The sequence below is a fragment of the Poecilia mexicana genome, unplaced genomic scaffold (genome assembly GCF_051168715.1).
Source record: "Poecilia mexicana isolate PSO_F unplaced genomic scaffold, ASM5116871v1 scaffold_5, whole genome shotgun sequence".
Lineage (NCBI taxonomy): Eukaryota > Metazoa > Chordata > Actinopteri > Cyprinodontiformes > Poeciliidae > Poecilia > Poecilia mexicana.
In genome coordinates, this window is record NW_028263374.1 from 31,171,102 (window position 1) to 31,189,835 (window position 18,734).

The following is an 18,734-nucleotide window of genomic DNA, read 5'->3' on the forward strand; positions in this document are numbered from 1 at the left end:
GACACACTGATAAAAACTGCTTTGGTTGATATGATAAACTTATCTTGAAGGTTCTGTTTATGCGTCGCTCTGGCCGGATTTGGCCCCCGGACTTTCAGTTTGACACAAAATGTTTTAAAATGTTAAAATGTGTTCACATCTAATCCACAAAGAATGAAATCAATGACAGAAATATTATTTTATAAAGTTTGTTTTAACAGGTAGAAAAATATTTGGTTTGCTGTCAAAAAACAATAAAAAAAGTACACACACACACACACACACACACACACACACACACACACACACACACACACACAGAGCATCAATGCATTCAAACTTGGAAAACGCCCTCTCGGGCACATCGAAGTGAAAAATAAAAATGAACAAACGAGATTGTTACTTAGTAACAAAGAGAAAAAAATAAGACAAACACTGAAAACCAATTAGTAACTAAAAAAGGCAAATAAATGAAAAAGAAATAACTTGAGATTTTCTAACTGTTTATAAAATGTATGTCAAAACAAATGTGGCAAGAGATTTTTTTTAATTATGCAGTTACTCAAACTGTTAAATTAAAATGCTTAATAGTGTTTTTGCATCAGATTGTTATATTTGATTGCTGAATTGGGAATTCATAATGTATATGCAAAAATATTTAAGCCATTTTGGTGGGAAATATTCTTCCCAGAATAATTAAATCCCACTTACTGAAATAAGTTTGACATTTTTTGTAGTTTCTAATTCTGACATTTTAGTTATATACACCCAAATATTTATTTTCTATGAAACTAAACCTGAAAACAAAACTAAAATAGAAACATCTACATTTCATACATTTGTATTAAAAACAGGTAGTACTGTAAATGTGGTTCTGAAGGTCCAAACTTGTCTGAAGCTGCACATCCCATCCACCAGATGGCAGCAGTAACTTTTCAGGAACCAGTCAGAACCCGGTTCTGCCTCCAAACCAGAGGTCCAACCTCAGCGGTCCAACAGAACCAGTGACAGTATCCAGATGTTTTAATGTTCGATGGGTCAAATCGGACCATCAGAGCCGGGTCACATGACCAACCAGCGCCACCACCACTTTTAAACAAACTTTATTTATAATCTGGTGCAGACAAAGACATGGAGAACTGGTTTCTCTGTCCTCACTTCTTCCTGAACCTGTGGAACAAAACAGAACCTTTCTACCGGGTCGAACAGAACTATCACCAAAGCCCAGATGTGAGGCTTACCTGGAGCCACCTGACCGCTTCCTGTCCAAGCCGAGGCGCTTCCTGTCTGCGAAGGATGGCCTGAAGGAGACAGACAGCAGGTCAGAAAAGACAGAGAGCCAACTGGTAACCAATGACCAGTAGATGACCAGTAGATGATCAATAGATGATCAATAGATCAGTGTTTTTCAACCTTTTCTGAGCCAAAGTACATTGTTTTAATTGAAAAAATTATGAGTCACACCACCAACCAAAAATGTAAACAAAGATACTCTGTAGCCGCCTTTATATAAAGTCATTCTTATCAAAGTGTCTTGAATAGAAATCAAATAAACACAAAAATTTATTTTTTATCATATTTTACATTTCTTATTTCAAATTGCACGTAACATGTCCACCTCAAAAATACACCTGAACACCTGAACAGCCACATCACTAATTCTCTTGTTTTAATGTAAAATGCTCTGTACCTACTGCCATCTAGTGGTAATAAAATTACCTGATTACGCCGCTAGCCACTACTACAGCAGAGACACTCAAAGATGGCATTATTTGCAGATAATTAAATATTCGTTTTAAAATAATCTTTTAAGACCAATTACCGTATTTCCTGGACTATCGGCGCACCATTCACCGCACCTTCAAATGTTTGATCCCCCTCCCCCAAACCCTCGCCTGGAAATTTACATATATCAGCCGCACCGGGCTGCAGGCCGCTGGTATCTCTGCCGCTCTCGGTTTCCCATAAGGACCCAGCAGAGGGCAGCAGAGGGCTGCGTCCTAATAACTGCTGGATATGACGCAGGTCTCCGTCTCCAAATCCGGTTTCGTTCACACCGACCTAAAGTGCAGCGGCTTTATTTCCCTCCTGTAGTGGCAGATCGACAGTCCTCAACTTAAAAGCTGCTTCATATGAGTTTGAAAACATTTCTCATTCGTGCCTGCTGCTAGCATGTGGTTGTTCTAAATGAATATTAATGCGTTCTTCTTTGATTTCCAAGTTTGACTTCCAATGATTCACTTCCTGCTAGAGAGCCCCCTGGTGGTTGAAGAAAAATACACAGAAAAACCACACCGGGCTACAATCCTCATGGTTCAAAGCTTAGGAAAAAGTAGCAGCTTATAGTCTGGAAAATACGGTACCATAGGTGAGATTGGATCATTTCCACGGCACACCTGACGATCACTCACGGCACACTAGTGTGCCGCAGTACAGTGGTTGAAAAACACTGCAATAGATGACCAATGGATGATCAATATATGACCAGTAGATGATCAATAGATGACCAATAGATGATCAATAGATGACCAATGGATGATCAATATATGACCAGTAGATGATCAATATATGACCAGTAGATGACCAATAGATGACCAATAGATGATCAATAGATGACCAGTAGATGATCAATAGATGATCAATAGATGACCAGTAGATGACCAGTAGATGACCAATTGATGATCAATAGATGACCAATAGATGACCAATAGATGATCAATAGATGATCAATAGATGACCAATAGATGACCAGTAGATGACCAATAGATGACCAGTAGATGATCAATAGATGATCAATAGATGACCAGTAGATGACCAGTAGATGACCAATAGATGATCAGTAGATGACCAATAGATGATCAATAGATGACCAGTAGATGACCAGTAGATGACCAATAGATGATCAATAGATGACCAATAGATGACCAATAGATGACCAGTAGATGATCAATATATGACCAGTAGATGACCAATAGATGATCAATAGATGATCAATAGATGGTCAATAGATGATCAATATATGACCAGTAGATGACCAATAGATGACCAATAGATGATCAATAGATGACCAATAGATGATCAATAGATGACCAATAGATGACCAGTAGATGACCAATAGATGACCAGTAGATGATCAATATCTGACCAGTAGATGACCAATAGATGACCAGTAGATGATCAATAGATGATCAATAGATGACCAGTAGATGACCAGTAGATCAATAGATGATCAATAGATGACCAATAGATGATCAATAGATGACCAATAGATGATCAATAGATGACCAATAGATGACCAATAGATGACCAGTAGATGATCAATATATGACCAGTAGATGACCAATAGATGACCAGTAGATGATCAATAGATGACCAGTAGATGATCAATAGATGACCAATAGATGATCAATAGATGACCAATAGATGACCAATAGATGACCAGTAGATGATCAATATATGACCAGTAGATGACCAATAGATGACCAGTAGATGACCAATAGATGACCAGTAGATGATCAATAGATGACCAGTAGATGATCAATAGATGACCAGTAGATGACCAGTAGATGACCAATAGATGACCAGTAGATGATCAATATCTGACCAGTAGATGACCAATAGATGACCAGTAGATGATCAATAGATGATCAATAGATGACCAGTAGATGACCAGTAGATCAATAGATGATCAATAGATGACCAATAGATGATCAATAGATGACCAATAGATGATCAATAGATGACCAATAGATGACCAATAGATGACCAGTAGATGATCAATATATGACCAGTAGATGACCAATAGATGACCAGTAGATGATCAATAGATGACCAGTAGATGATCAATAGATGACCAATAGATGACCAGTAGATGACCAGTAGATGACCAATAGATGACCAATAGATGACCAATAGATGATCAATAGATGACCAATAGATGATCAATAGATGACCAGTAGATGACCAATAGATGACCAGTAGATGATCAATATCTGACCAGTAGATGACCAATAGATGACCAATAGATGATCAATAGATGATCAATAGATGACCAATAGATGACCAGTAGATGATCAATATATGACCAGTAGATGACCAGTAGATGACCAATAGATGACCAATAGATGATCAATAGATGACCAATAGATGATCAATATATGACCAGTAGATGACCAGTAGATGATCAATAGATGATCAATAGATGATCAATAGATGATCAATAGATGACCAGTAGATGACCAATAGATGACCAATATCTGACCAGTAGATGACCAATAGATGACCAATAGATGATCAATAGATGACCTGTAGATGACCAGTAGATGACCAATAGATGACCAATAGATGACCAGTAGACGATCAATATATGACCAATATATGACCAGTAGATGACCAATAGATGATCAATAGATGATCAATAGATGACCAGTAGATGACCAATAGATGATCAATAGATGACCAATAGATGACCAATAGATGACCAGTAGATGATCAATATCTGACCAATAGATGACCAATAGATGATCAATAGATGATCAATAGATGACCAATAGATGACCAGTAGATGATCAATAGATGATCAATAGATGACCAATAGATGATCAATAGATGACCAGTAGATGACCAGTAGACGATCAATATATGACCAATATATGACCAGTAGATGACCAATAGATGATCAATAGATGATCAATAGATGATCAATAGATGACCAGTAGATGACCAATAGATGACCAATAGATGATCAATAGATGACCAATAGATGACCAGTAGATGACCAATAGATGACCAGTAGATGATCAATATCTGACCAGTAGATGACCAATAGATGATCAATAGATGATCAATAGATGACCAATAGATGACCAGTAGATGATCAATAGATGATCAATAGATGACCAATAGATGATCAATAGATGACCAATAGATGATCAATAGATGACCAATAGATGATCAATATATGACCAGTAGATGACCAATAGATGACCAATAGATGATCAATAGATGATCAATAGATGACCAGTAGATGATCAATATATGACCAGTAGATGACCAGTAGATGACCAATAGATGACCAGTAGATGATCAATATATGACCAGTAGATGACCAGTAGATGACCAATAGATGACCAGTAGATGACCAATAGATGACCAGTAGATGATCAATAGATGATCAATAGATGACCAATAGATGATCAATAGATGATCAATAGATGACCAATAGATGATCAATAGATGACCAGTAGATGACCAATAGATGACCAGTAGATGATCAATAGATGACCAATAGATGATCAATAGATGACCAGTAGATGACCAATAGATGACCAATAGATGACCAATAGATGATCAATAGATGATCAATAGATGACCAATAGATGACCAATAGATGACCAGTAGATGACCAATAGATGACCAATAGATGATCAATAGATGACCAGTCTCACCCGGCTCTGTAGTTTTTCAGGGACTTCCTGCTGGTGTTGGTCAGCTCCTCATCAAACACTGACTTCCTGCCTCTGCTTGCTGCTTTCTGATTGGTTGCTGCAGACAGAAGTTGGTCAGTCTGCATCAGTTGGGTTCAAGGTTCTGGAGGTTCTGGTCGGGTCTCAGTGTGTCGTGTTTCTGACCTTTCAGTGGCGGTTCGTCTTCAGGCATGGCTCTGGCTTTCTTCGCCCGTCTCTCCCGCTTGGCGGCTCGCTCAGCGAACATCTGAGCTTTCAGGATCTCGAACTGAGCGCGCTCCTCAGACTGGGACAGAGAGGACACACTGAGCACGCTCAGACAGAGAGGACACACTGAGCACGCTCAGACAGAGAGGACACACTGAGCACGCTCAGACAGAGAAGACACACTGAGCACGCTCAGAGAGGACACACTGAACACGCTCAGAGAGGACACACTGAGCACGCTCAGACAGAGAGGACACACTGAGCACGCTCAGACAGTTAGGACACACTGAGCACGCTCAGACAGAGAGGACACACTGAGCACGCTCAGACAGAGAGGACACACTGAGCACGCTCAGACAGAGAAGACACACTGAGCACGCTCAGACAGAGAAGACACACTGAGCACGCTCAGAGAGGACACACTGAACACGCTCAGACAGAGAGGACACACTGAGCACGCTCAGACAGAGAGGACACACTGAGCATGCTCAGACAGAGAGGACACACTGAGCACGCTCAGACAGAGAGGACACACTGAGCACGCTCAGACAGAGAGGACACACTGAGCACGCTCAGACAGAGAGGACACACTGAGCACGCTCAGACAGAGAAGACACACTGAGCACGCTCAGACAGAGAAGACACACTGAACACGCTCAGACAGAGAGGACACACTGAGCACGCTCAGACAGAGAGGACACACTGAGCACGCTCAGACAGAGAGGACACACTGAGCACGCTCAGACAGAGAGGACACACTGAGCACGCTCAGAGGCTCAGGTTGGTCTCCGATCAATCAGTGATTGATTTTACCGTCAGCTGTTTCTTCTTCCCATCCTTCAGGAACTTCTCTCTCTTCTTCTTTCCTCTCAGAGCCAAATCGAACTCCTGCAGAGCCTTCGACACTGAAGGGGCAGAAGAAGATCTGAGACACGGTACTCTGCATCATGCAGATTACTACACAGTACTATAGACAATGCTACTTTTAATACTATACTTAATACTACAGAGTACTACAATCCTCCACTCACTGCGGCTCTGCTTGCGTTCCTGCTGCGTCTGAAACCAAACCCTCTGAGAGTCGCTGGAGGAGGCGGAGCCTTCTAGACGCTTCTGAGCCACACTCAGCTACACACACACACACACACACACACACACACACACACACACACACACACACACACACAGCTGTTAACATGTCATCAACTATCTTCAGCAGGTCATTGAGACGACTTGCTAAAGTTGGTTTAAAGCTGCAGTAACGTTGCACCTCTTCCTTTCTCACTGCTGCACCTCGCAGCTAACTCTCTACAGCTCGCAGCTAGCTCTCTACAGCTAGCAGCTAGCTCCCTACAGCTGGCAGCTAGCTCCCTACTCGCAGCTAGCTCCCTACAGCTGGCAGCTAGCTCTCTACAGCTGGCAGCTAGCTCCCTACAGCTGGCAGCTAGCTCCCTACAGCTGGCAGCTAGCTCCCTACAGCTCGCAGCTAGCTCTCTACAGCTCGCAGCTAGCTCCCTACAGCTAGGAGCTAGCTCTCTACAGCTCGCAGCTAGCTCTCTACAGCTCACAGCTAGCTCTCTACAGCTCGCAGCTAGCTCCCTACAGCTAGCAGCTAGCTCCCTACAGCTGGCAGCTAGCTCCCTACAGCTGGCAGCTAGCTCCCTACAGCTCGCAGCTAGCTCTCTACAGCTCGCAGCTAGCTCCCTACAGCTAGGAGCTAGCTCTCTACAGCTCGCAGCTAGCTCCCTACAGCTCACAGCTAGCTCTCTACAGCTCGCAGCTAGCTCTCTACAGCTCGCAGCTAGCTCCCTACAGCTGACAGCTAGCTCCCTACAGCTGACAGCGAGCTCCCTACAGCTGGCAGCTAGCTCCCTACAGCTCACAGCTAGCTCTCTACAGCTCGCAGCTAGCTCCCTACAGCTGGCAGCTAGCTCCCTACAGCTGGAAGCTAGCGCTCTACAGCTCGCAGCTAGCTCCCTACAGCTGGCAGCTAGCTCCCTACAGCTGGAAGCTAGCGCTCTACAGCTCGCAGCTAGCTCCCTACAGCTGGCAGCTAGCTCCCTACAGCTGGCAGCTAGCTCCCTACAGCTCGCAGCTAGCTCTCTACAGCTCGCAGCTAGCTCCCTACAGCTAGGAGCTAGCTCTCTACAGCTCGCAGCTAGCTCCCTACAGCTCACAGCTAGCTCTCTACAGCTCGCAGCTAGCTCTCTACAGCTCGCAGCTAGCTCCCTACAGCTGACAGCTAGCTCCCTACAGCTGACAGCGAGCTCCCTACAGCTGGCAGCTAGCTCCCTACAGCTCACAGCTAGCTCTCTACAGCTCGCAGCTAGCTCCCTACAGCTGGCAGCTAGCTCCCTACAGCTGGAAGCTAGCGCTCTACAGCTCGCAGCTAGCTCCCTACAGCTGGCAGCTAGCTCCCTACAGCTGGAAGCTAGCGCTCTACAGCTCGCAGCTAGCTCCCTACAGCTGGCTGCTAGCTCCCTACAGCTGGAAGCTAGCTCCCTACAGCTCGCAGCTAACTCCCTACAGCTTGCAGCTAGCTCCCTACAGCTACACACTTGGCCTGTAGGTGTCACTGTTTGTGCGCTTGTTGAGGCCTAAAGTAGGCGGAGCCAGCTGCTCCAGACAAACATGGAGGCTGATTGAAGTCCTGTCAAAGGAACTCGTTTTGCTGGATGATAAATTGTCCCAGAAGTTATTGCGATAAACGATAATATTGCTGTTTTGACACCATTTTCCAGTAATGACAGATATAATAGAATTAGAGTAATAATTAGTAGAAAGAGAAAAATGATAAATCACACAAATGGATACTATTCAGTTTATGGTAATTTCAGGTTCTGATCCGGTTCTGACCCGCTCCGTCCAGCCTTACCTTCGCCTCAGATGCAGCCATCTCTCTCTCCTCTCTCTCCAGCTTCATCACCGCTTCAACGTCTTTCTCCAGTTTGCTGATCAGATCTCTGAACTTCAGGACGACCTCTGGAGGGGAAACAAACCCGGTTTCAGTCTGGTTCTGACCCGACTTGGCCGAAGAACCGGACCGCCCCTGGCGCTTACCTGTGGGCAGGACGCGGGCCTTCACGCTGTTCTTGGCTGACTTCACCACTTCCTTCAGCGTCTTCCTCTCCGACTCTCCGACCAGAGACACGGAGCGGCCGGAGCGGCCGGCGCGGGCCGTGCGGCCGACCCGGTGGACGTAGTGCTTGGTGGTGGACGGCATGGTGAAGTTGATCACCTGGGCAGCAGGTGGGAGCAAGTTCAGGATGCCGACCCGGTTCTGTTCCGGGTCAGATCACAAAACGAGCCGAAGCAGAACTCTCACCGTTTTCACGCCGTCGATGTCCAAACCTCTGGCCGCGACGTCGGTCGCCACCAAGATGTCGATTTGCTCGTCTTTGAACCTCCTGTAGAACCGAGACGGACCAGAACATCTGAACTGGGGCCATGAATCCATTTGTTCAATAATCCATTTTATAGTTTCTGAAGATTTTAAAATCTGGATGTTTTTGGTTGACAAGCGTTTTACAGCTTCTGTTTATTAGGACTTTGAATTCAGGCGAATGACAGAGAATTGGGGCTGGGATACGATTTGTAAAATTCCTCAAAATAAAGTTAAAACAATGCGAGAATAAAGCATTAATATTAGGAGAACGAAGTAATCAGTTTATAAGAACTCATGAAAAACAAAAAGTGGAAAGTCGAGCATCTGGTGAAGTTATGCTTTGGTTAATCCATCAAATTATGTTCAGCAGGTTTTTCTAGAGTTTTCTCTATTTGAAAAACGAACAACATGTCACATCTCAATGACTCAAAGCTTTTCTTATTAAAACTGCTTTTTATTTTAAAATTTTCTCCTGGTAAAATTGTTTCATTCTGCTAATAACTATATTCTCATAATTAAATTAAACTACAAAAGTTCTCATTTCTTGATACTCTGTGGTACAAAACCGTTGATTAAAATCAGAAATCATATCTGGAACGAACCAACCTGGAGATGCTTTTAAGCCCAGCTGTAATCTGAACCCGTTAGAACCTACCTGAGGTTCTCCAGCCTCTGGTTCTGGCTCAGTTCTCCATGCAGCTCCCCGACCTTCAGGCCCAGCAGGCCCAGCAGGATGTGCAGCCGGTGGGCCTGCTTCCGGGTCTGGGTGAACACCATCACGTGGTCCTGGAAGGTCCGGGTCAACAGCGCTGGGAACAGAACATCCGGAGAGTCATGGTCCGGCCCGGAGGACAACAGAACCTCAGCAGAACCTGGACCTCCCCGGTCCTACCTGCCACCACAGCCTCCCGGTCTCCTTCCCGGTGCGGTCGGATCCGAACAAACTCCTGCCGGAGGAACGGCGCCACGTCCGTGTTGCTGTTCACAAATATCCTGATTGGCTGCTTCAGCGACACCGCCGCCAGGTCCTTTACCTGCAGGCAGAGAACCGGGTCACATGACCCACAGAACCGGGTCATGTGACTGCAGGATGGGGGGAACCCATTGACATACATTGCATCGTATTGTTTACATCCCTCTTTGCTAAAAGCTGATTGTTTTCCTCCCCATCCGTAGCAGCAAACAAAACCGCTAGCTAAATGAAACCAGGATGTTGGGAATATTAGCTCAGAGCGCCACAGCAAAGGGGAAAATAATGCAGAAAAACCATTAAAGAACAACCCAAAGCAACCTGAGTTGTTCTTTTGTCTCACTCTCTGTGTTGGCTACGTTACACGCAGGTTTTGTTACCATAGCAACTGACTAACATCACTAATGTATCAGGATTCAACACCGAAAAACGCTCAAACATTTCCCACACAGACTGAAGAACATTCAGTCTGTTATAGTTCTATGTTTACTTTATGATTATTAATAAGTGATCACTGTGTTAGATTAGCTACTGCTGCTATCAGCTAATTCAGTGTTTTTCAACCACTGTACTGCGGCACACTAGTGTGCCGTGAGTGATCGTCAGGTGTGCCGTGGAAATTATTCAATCTCACCTATGGTACCGTATTTTCCGGACTATAAGCTGCTACTTTTTTCCTAAGCTTTGAACCATGCGGATTGTAGCCCGGTGCGGCTTTTCTGTGTATTTTTCTTCTACCACCAGGGGGCTCTCTAGCAGGAAGTGAATCATTAGAAGTCAAAATTGTAGATCAAAGAAGAATGCGTTAATTTTCATTTAGAACAACCACATGCTAGCAGCAGGCACGACGGAGAAATGCTTTCAAACTTCTAAGTTGAGGACTGTCGATCTGCCACTACAGGAGGGAAATAAAGCCGCTGCACTTAAGGTCGCTGTGAACGAAACCATGGGTAGTAGTGGCTAGCGGCGTAATCATGTAATTTTCTTACCACTAGATGGCAGTAGGTACAGAGCATTTTACATTAAAACAAGAGAATTAGTGATGCATGAACGTTCCAGGTAGCGGTGAGAGCATCGTATCTAGCAAGACTGACGACAGTGATGGAAAAGACAGTGAAGCTCAGCAGTAGTTGGAAAGAACATGGGTCCATTTCCCACAACATGTCTGTGTGAAGTGAGCTTCTCAAGCCTGGATACTATAAAAACTGAAACCAGAGAGACTGAGAGCTGTTGAGGAAGAGCTTTGTCTGTCTTCAATTTCTGCCAGGAAATCAGCTGTTTTCATCCAATCATGCACAGGTTTCACACTAGATGGGTAAAATATACAGATATTGACATTTTGTACATGCAGATCTTCATAATGTAACAGTGAAATCTTTCCCAAATATTATTGCTTCTTTCAGAATAATTATTATTTTCTGTATTCCGGCTATAACAATGCTTGTGAAATAGTTTGTAAAACACTTTGAAGTTTTCTACAACTTCTTTAAATTTAACACCACAGTGTTGTGGCTGTTCAGGTGTTCAGGTGTATTTTTTAAGTGGACATGTTACCTGCAATTTGAAATAAGAAATGTAAAATATGATAAATATACATTTTTGTGTTTATTTGATTCCTATTCAAGACACTTTGATAAGAATGACTTTATATAAAGGCGGCTACAGAGTATCTTTGTTTACATTTTTGGTTGGTGGTGTGCCTCCAGATTTTTTCAATTAAAACAATTACCTTGGCTCAAAAAAGGTTGAAAAACACTGAGCTAATTTACCACAGCGATAGATTAACGATTGTTAGCAAATCTAATAGCTTTTTAGGTTAGCTACTCCTCCAGCTAATTATCTACCAAGCTAGCTAGCTTATGCTAGTTAATGTACATTAGTTTGGTAGCTAATTTGAAAGGTTTCTTTAAACTGAACTGAAACCTCGTCAACTAGTCGTTATAGAGTTGTCAACTAGCAGCAAAGCGCCTGACGGACTGGACATCATGTGTCTATCATGTGTCTATCATGTGTCACACGTTGCTATGGTAACGGCTGCTGTCCTATGGCGGTACCTCCTCGCTCATGGTGGCTGAGAACAGCATGGTCTGCCGGTTGTAGGAGCACAGCCTGATGATCTCCTTCATCTGCTCCTCAAAGTACTCGTCCAGCATCCTGTCAGCAGCACACGGAACCGGGCCGTTAGCGGCTATGCTAGCGGTCCGGTTCCGTCGACCGGTGGCGGCGCCCCCACCTGTCGGCCTCGTCCAGGATCAGGATCTCGATGTGGCTCAGCTCGAAGCTCGGCGTGTTGTGAAGGTGGTCGATCAGTCGGCCCGGTGTGGCAATCAGAACATCTGGACCCGCCCTCAGAGCCGCCTCCTGTGACTTCAGGTCCAAACCGCCTGCAGATGGCAACAGCAGCAGTCAGCCGGGACCAGAACCGGGCCGGAACAACCTGAACCGGGTCGTTTCCATACCAACAGCCAGGCAGGTGGTGATGGAGGTGAACTGGGCCAACTGGCGGGCCACCGAGTGGACCTGGATCCCCAGCTCTCTGGTGGGAACCAGAACCAGGACCCGGGTCACCTGGGACGTCCTGGGTTTGTAAACCAAGCGCTCCAACACCGGCAGCATGAAGGCCGCCGTCTTCCCTGAGGACGGAACCGGAAGAGAGCTTCACTGGTTCTGGTTCAGTACCAGAGACCAGAACCAGAGGCTCCGGTTAAGGTTCTGTCAGAAAACCATTCATCCACCATCCATCCATCCACCATCCATCCATCCATCATCCATCCATCATCCATCCATCATCCATCCACCATCCATCCATCATCTATCCATCATCCATCCATCATCCATCCATCATCCATCCATCATCCATCCACCATCCATCCATCATTCATCCACCATCCATCCATCCACCATCCATCCATCCATCATCCATCCATCATCCATCCATCATCCATCCACCATCCATCCATCATCTATCCATCATCCATCCATCATCCATCCATCATCCATCCATCATCCATCCATCATCCATCCAACATCCATCCATCATCCATCCATCCATCATCCATCCACCATCCATCCAACATCCATCCATCATACATCCATCCACCATCCATCCAACATCCATCCATCATCCATCCACCATCCATCCATCCATCATCCATCCACCATCCATCCAACATCCATCCATCATCCATCCATCATCCATCCATCCATCATCCATCCACCATCCATCCATCCATCATCCATCCATCCAACATCCATCCATCATCCATCCATCCATCATCCATCCACCATCCATCCATCATCCATCCATCATCCATCCACCATCCATCCATCCAACATCCATCCATCATCCATCCACCATCCATCCAACATCCATACACCATCCATCCAACATCCATCCATCATCCATCCACCATCCATCCATCCATCATCCATCCATCATCCATCCACCATCCATCCATCATCCATCCATCATCCATCCACCATCCATCCATCCATCATCCATCCACCATCCATCCAACATCCATCCATCATCCATCCATCCATCCATCCACCATCCATCCAACATCCATCCATCCATCATCCATCCACGATCCATCCATCCATCATCCATCCATCATCCATCCACCATCCATCCATCCAACATCCATCCATCATCCATCCACCCATCATCCATCCACCATCCATCCAACATCCATCCATCATCCATCCATCATCCATCATCCATCCATCATCCATCCATCCAACATCCATCCATCATCCATCCATCCAACATCCATCCATCCATCATCCATCCATCATCCATCATCCATCCATCATCCATCCATCCAACATCCATCCATCCATCATCCATCATCCATCCATCATCCATCCATCCATCATCCATCCATCCAACATCCATCCATCATCCATCTATCCAACATCCATCCATCCATCATCCATCCATCATCCATCCATCCAACATCCATCCATCATCCATCCATCCATCATCCATCCATCCATCATCCATCCTCCACCCAACCATCATCCATCCATCCATCCATCATCCATCCATCCAACATTTATCCATCCAACATCCATCCACCATCCATCCATCCAACATCCATCCATCCATCATCCATCCATCCAACATCCATCCATCCATCATCCATCCACCATCCATCCATCCAACATCCATCCATCCATCCAACATCCATCCATCCATTATCCATCCATCCAACATCCATCCATCCATCCATCCATCCTCCACCCAACCATCATCCATCCATCATCCATCCATCCAACATCCATCATCCATCCATCATCCATACATTCATCCTCCATCCATCATCCATCCATCCAACATCCATCCATCCATCATCCATCCATCCATCCAACATCCATCCATCCATACATCCATCCTCCATCCATCCTCCATCAATCCAACATCCATCCAACATGCATCCATCATCCAACATCCATTCATCCATCATCCATACATCTATCCATCATCCATCCATCCATCCATCCATCCATCCATCCATCATCCAACATCCATCCATCCATCCATTCATCATCCATCCATCCAACATCCATCATCCAACATCCATCCATCCATCATCCATCCATCCATCCAACATCCATCCATCACCCATCCACCATCCAACATCCATCCATCCATCCATTATCCATCCATCCAACATCCATCCATCCATCCAACATCCATCCATCCAACATCCATCCATCCATCCATCCTTCACCCAACCATCATCCAACATCCATCCATCCATCCAATATCCATCCATCCATCCATCCATCCATCCATCCAACATCCATCCATCCATCATCCATCCATCCATCATCCATCCATCCAACATCCACCCATCCATCCATCCATCCATCCATCCATCCATCATCCATCATCCATCCATCCATCCAACATCCATCATCCATCCATCCATCCATCCATCCATCATCCATCCATCCATCCATCCATCCATCCATCCATCATCCATCCATCCATCATCCATCCATCCTCCATCCATCATCCATCAATCCAACATCCATCCAACATCCATCCATCATCCAACATCCATCCATCCATCATCCATACATCTATCCATCATCCATCCATCCATCCATCCATCCATCATCCAACAACCATCCATCCATCCATCCATCATCCATCCATCCAACATCCATCATCCATCATCCAACATCCATCCATCCATCCATCATCCATCCATCCATCATCCATACATCCATCCATCAATCCAACATCCATCCAACATCCATCCATCATCCATACATCTATCCATCATCCATCCATCCATCCATCCATCCATCATACATCCATCCATCATCCATCCATCCAACATCCATCATCCATCCATCATCCATACATCCATCCTCCATCCATCATCCATCAATCCAACATCCATCCATCCATCCTCCATCTATCCTCCATCAATCCAACATCCATCCAACATCCATCCATCATCCATCATCCATCCATCATCCATCCATCCATCATCCAACATCCATCCATCATCCATCCATCATCCATCCATCATCCATCCATCATCCATCCATCATCCATCCATCATCCATGCACCATCCATCCATCATCCATCCATCATCCATCCATCATCCATCCATCATCCATCCACCATCCATCCACCATCCATCCATCATCCATCCAACATCCATCCATCATCCATCCATCCATCATCCATCCACCATCCATCCAACATCCATCCATCATACATCCATCCACCATCCATCCAACATCCATCCATCATCCATCCACCATCCATCCATCCATCATCCATCCACCATCCATCCACCATCCATCCAACATCCATCCATCATCCATCCATCCATCATCCATCCACCATCCATCCAACATCCATCCATCCAACATCCATCCATCATCCATCCATCCATCATCCATCCACCATCCATCCATCATCCATCCATCATCCATCCACCATCCATCCATCCAACATCCATCCATCATCCATCCACCATCCATACACCATCCATCCAACATCCATCCATCATCCATCCACCATCCATCCATCCATCATCCATCCATCCATCATCCATCCACCATCCATCCATCATCCATCCATCATCCATCCACCATCCATCCATCCATCATCCATCCACCATCCATCCAACATCCATCCATCATCCATCCATCCATCCATCCACCATCCATCCATCCATCATCCATCCACGATCCATCCATCCATCATCCATCCATCATCCATCCACCATCCATCCATCCAACATCCATCCATCATCCATCCACCCATCATCCATCCACCATCCATCCAACATCCATCCATCATCCATCCATCCAACATCCATCCATCATCCATCATCCATCCATCATCCATCCATCCAACATCCATCCATCATCCATCCATCCAACATCCATCCATCCATCATCCATCCATCATCCATCCATCCAACATCCATCCATCATCCATCCATCCATCCATCCATCATCCATCCTCCACCCAACCATCATCCATCCATCCATCCATCATCCATCCATCCAACATTTATCCATCCAACATCCATCCATCATCCATCCACCATCCATCCATCCAACATCCATCCATCCATCATCCATCCATCCAACATCCATCCATCCATCCACCATCCATCCATCCAACATCCATCCATCCATCCAACATCCATCCATCATCCATCCATCATCCATCCATCATCCATCCATCCATCCATCCATCCATCCATCCATCATCCATCCATCCATCATCCATCCATCATCCATCCATCATCCATCCATCATCCATCCACCATCCATCCACCATCCATCCATCATCCATCCAACATCCATCCATCATCCATCCATCCATCATCCATCCACCATCCATCCAACATCCATCCATCATACATCCATCCACCATCCATCCAACATCCATCCATCATACATCCATCCACCATCCATCCATCATCCATCCATCATCCATCCACCATCCATCCATCCAACATCCATCCATCCATCCTCCATCTATCCTCCATCAATCCAACATCCATCCAACATCCATCCATCATCCATCATCCATCCATCATCCATCCATCCAACATCCATCATCCATCCATCATCCATACATCCATCCTCCATCCATCATCCATCAATCCAACATCCATCCATCCATCCTCCATCTATCCTCCATCAATCCAACATCCATCCAACATCCATCCATCATCCATCATCCATCCATCATCCATCCATCCATCATCCAACATCCATCCATCATCCATCCATCATCCATCCATCATCCATCCATCATCCATCCATCATCCATCCATCATCCATGCACCATCCATCCATCATCCATCCATCATCCATCCATCATCCATCCATCATCCATCCACCATCCATCCACCATCCATCCATCATCCATCCAACATCCATCCATCATCCATCCATCCATCATCCATCCACCATCCATCCAACATCCATCCATCATACATCCATCCACCATCCATCCAACATCCATCCATCATCCATCCACCATCCATCCATCCATCATCCATCCACCATCCATCCACCATCCATCCAACATCCATCCATCATCCATCCATCCATCATCCATCCACCATCCATCCAACATCCATCCATCCATCATCCATCCATCCAACATCCATCCATCATCCATCCATCCATCATCCATCCACCATCCATCCATCATCCATCCATCATCCATCCACCATCCATCCATCCAACATCCATCCATCATCCATCCACCATCCATCCAACATCCATACACCATCCATCCAACATCCATCCATCATCCATCCACCATCCATCCATCCATCATCCATCCATCCATCATCCATCCACCATCCATCCATCATCCATCCATCATCCATCCACCATCCATCCATCCATCATCCATCCACCATCCATCCAACATCCATCCATCATCCATCCATCCATCCATCCACCATCCATCCATCCATCATCCATCCACGATCCATCCATCCATCATCCATCCATCATCCATCCACCATCCATCCATCCAACATCCATCCATCATCCATCCACCCATCATCCATCCACCATCCATCCAACATCCATCCATCATCCATCCATCCAACATCCATCATCCATCCATCATCCATCCATCCAACATCCATCCATCATCCATCCATCCAACATCCATCCATCCATCATCCATCCATCATCCATCCATCCAACATCCATCCATCATCCATCCATCCATCCATCCATCATCCATCCTCCACCCAACCATCATCCATCCATCCATCCATCATCCATCCATCCAACATTTATCCATCCAACATCCATCCATCATCCATCCACCATCCATCCATCCAACATCCATCCATCCATCATCCATCCATCCAACATCCATCCATCCATCCACCATCCATCCATCCAACATCCATCCATCCATCCAACATCCATCCATCATCCATCCATCATCCATCCATCATCCATCCATCCATCCATCCATCCATCCATCCATCATCCATCCATCCATCATCCATCCATCATCCATCCATCATCCATCCATCATCCATCCACCATCCATCCACCATCCATCCATCATCCATCCAACATCCATCCATCCATCCATCCATCCATCATCCATCCACCATCCATCCAACATCCATCCATCATACATCCATCCACCATCCATCCATCATCCATCCACCATCCATCCATCCATCCAACATCCATCCATCC

The 18,734-nt window shown here is 45.4% G+C and overlaps 1 protein-coding gene across 1 annotated transcript in view; it reads right to left on the reverse strand.

Annotated features, from left to right (window-relative positions):
- Window positions 1-163: 163 nt before the first annotated feature.
- ddx27 (DEAD (Asp-Glu-Ala-Asp) box polypeptide 27) overlaps window positions 164-18,734 on the reverse strand; it is a 30,179-nt gene continuing 11,608 nt past the window's right edge. The window contains exons 8-21 of the mRNA XM_088005896.1: window positions 12,466-12,639; window positions 12,240-12,390; window positions 12,061-12,160; window positions 9,929-10,070; window positions 9,692-9,845; window positions 8,977-9,058; window positions 8,712-8,889; window positions 8,527-8,633; window positions 6,683-6,779; window positions 6,465-6,556; window positions 5,610-5,730; window positions 5,427-5,523; window positions 1,221-1,280; window positions 164-1,149 (exon numbers count right to left, since the gene is read on the reverse strand). Of these exons, the coding sequence (XP_087862022.1) occupies window positions 1,134-1,149; window positions 1,221-1,280; window positions 5,427-5,523; window positions 5,610-5,730; window positions 6,465-6,556; window positions 6,683-6,779; window positions 8,527-8,633; window positions 8,712-8,889; window positions 8,977-9,058; window positions 9,692-9,845; window positions 9,929-10,070; window positions 12,061-12,160; window positions 12,240-12,390; window positions 12,466-12,639 (1,571 nt within the window). The 3' untranslated portion in view covers window positions 164-1,133. The remainder of the gene's footprint in view (window positions 1,150-1,220; window positions 1,281-5,426; window positions 5,524-5,609; window positions 5,731-6,464; window positions 6,557-6,682; window positions 6,780-8,526; window positions 8,634-8,711; window positions 8,890-8,976; window positions 9,059-9,691; window positions 9,846-9,928; window positions 10,071-12,060; window positions 12,161-12,239; window positions 12,391-12,465; window positions 12,640-18,734) is intronic.